The 1,826-nt window shown below is 44.7% G+C and overlaps 1 protein-coding gene across 1 annotated transcript; it reads left to right on the top strand.

Moving 5' to 3' along the window:
- The first annotated feature begins 303 nt into the window (after positions 1-303).
- On the top strand, positions 304-1,506 carry TCIM (transcriptional and immune response regulator). The gene has a single exon (XM_035119178.2). It carries the CDS (start codon positions 405-407, stop codon positions 690-692), a length of 288 nt encoding a protein of 95 aa, XP_034975069.1. The 5' UTR covers positions 304-404; the 3' UTR covers positions 693-1,506.
- Positions 1,507-1,826: the final 320 nt, after the last annotated feature.

The following is a 1,826-nucleotide window of genomic DNA, read 5'->3' as shown; positions in this document are numbered from 1 at the left end:
ATAATGCGAGATGAGCGCGCAACCCCAGAGTCGGTCACGACTGGACCTAATGGTCAGGGGTCCCTTTACCTTTACCTTTAACTAAATACTCTAGAAAAAAAATGACCAAAACCCTTCAGACCAAATACTTATATTTAATAAGCAATGCCTCATTGCAGAAGGAGCAGTCACAATACAAGAGACCCTGGCAATTTCACTGTTAAACTGGCCTTTGTGGTTACTGGGCGTTGAGCTCACCGTCTGATGTCATTGCTGTAACTTGAGCCTGCAGCCTTGCCTTCAGCTTTTGCTCAGAATTGCCTTTAAATAGCTCTGCCCTGAGTCACGGAGAGTTCTCTGCAGGAGCTCCAGGGAAAGAGCCTCTGACATCGGCGAAAGCAAAGAGGAACCCTCAGGAGGGCATCATGTCCAGCTCCTTGCGGGTGAGCCCTTCCGTCCATGGCTATCGATTTGACACGGCCTTGCGCAAGAAAGCGGTGGCCGACATCTTTGAAAGCCTGGATCAAGCGTCACTGCAGAAGCTCTTCAGGGACTCAGGGGACCGGAAAGCAGAGGAAAGGGCCAAGATCATCCTGGCCACCGACCAGGACCTGGAGGAGAAAGCAATGTCGCTCATGGCTTTGAAGCAGAGGACAAGAGAGAAACTCTTCCAGTTCCTGAAGTTTGGGAAACACTCCATCAAAGTCCACTGAAGCTCCTTTAAAAGAGAGGACGGGATGGAAGGAGCCAGACTCCTCACTTTTGAAAACGAGCACCTCCAGCTGCTTTGAAGCTGGTGTGGCAAGAGATGCTGGCAACATCAGTCAGGGGGATTCAGCCCCATTTTTGCACACTTCAAAGTTCACAGCAAAAGACTTCCTGGGTTGACTCAAACTTGCAAGCTAGAGTGAGTAAGGGAATCAGCCTGTGAACAACAGAGAAATCCAGCCACAAATCACGGGGATGGAGCAGGCGGTGAAACAGTCACTGGATCAGACTCAACTTTTCCTGGCTAATGAGAGACTAGATCATTTTCCTTCTTAGCTGTCTGTTTGGCAATTATTGACTGTGCAAAGCCTTCCATAAGCCTCCCTGCTTTCTCCTGGAACAAAAGGGGTTGGGAAATGATCAGTAACTGCCTGTTTGCTTTTGTTGAAAAGACACACCATCTTGGTGTTGAAAGTAGGTGAAGTTCACAGAGTAAACTTTGTTTCAGGATGCATTGTAAGCAACTCTGTTAGTCTTACAATGACTTTTACAAGCAGAAGTGGGTTGTTCAACTAATTGCACGAAATGTGTTTGTTTTTGTTTAAATGTAAAGTTTTGTCCTGAACTGATTGAACAGACTGAAAGTCTCTTTGGAACATTGAGTTCTTTTTTTGCATCAATGCAATTTTTAAAATTTTGCAAATGTTGCACTTTTTGTAATGAATTTAACTGGCAACCAGCTATGGTGATATTTTATAATGATGCTATAAGTAATACTTATTGCGCACGCAGAGCAAATAAATTATAAAGTTGGTATAAGTGCTTGTGGCTTGAAATGCTTTACTGGAACCAAAAATAGGGATGGCATATCTATGACACCTACATCCTTTTTACTTACTCCCTCTTGCTAGGGGTGATGGACGCTGAAGTCCCACAATATCTGGAGGGCCACAGGTTTCCCATCTAGGACTAGGGCTTAATCCTAGAATTTATTTACAATGCCAGGGCTCAGCTCTGAAATACCTGTACTGTGTAGAACAGAGCTAGGAGTGCCTTTGAGCATTCTGTTTACTATTGAGAACCATCATGAACTTTAGTGCACCAGAGGTTAGGGGTAAAAGTTTTTGGTTAGAGACTCT

The sequence above is a fragment of the Zootoca vivipara genome, chromosome 6 (assembly GCF_963506605.1).
Source record: "Zootoca vivipara chromosome 6, rZooViv1.1, whole genome shotgun sequence".
In the NCBI taxonomy this organism is placed as follows: Eukaryota; Metazoa; Chordata; class Lepidosauria; order Squamata; family Lacertidae; genus Zootoca; species Zootoca vivipara.
The sequence above is the reverse complement of the archived record's forward strand: the minus strand, read 5'-3'. Positions and strand labels throughout refer to the sequence as shown.

Coding starts and splice junctions, on each gene's coding strand:
- TCIM (XM_035119178.2), top strand. CDS start 405: ATGTCCAGCTCCTTGCGGGTGAGCCCTTCCGTCCATGGCTATCGATTT.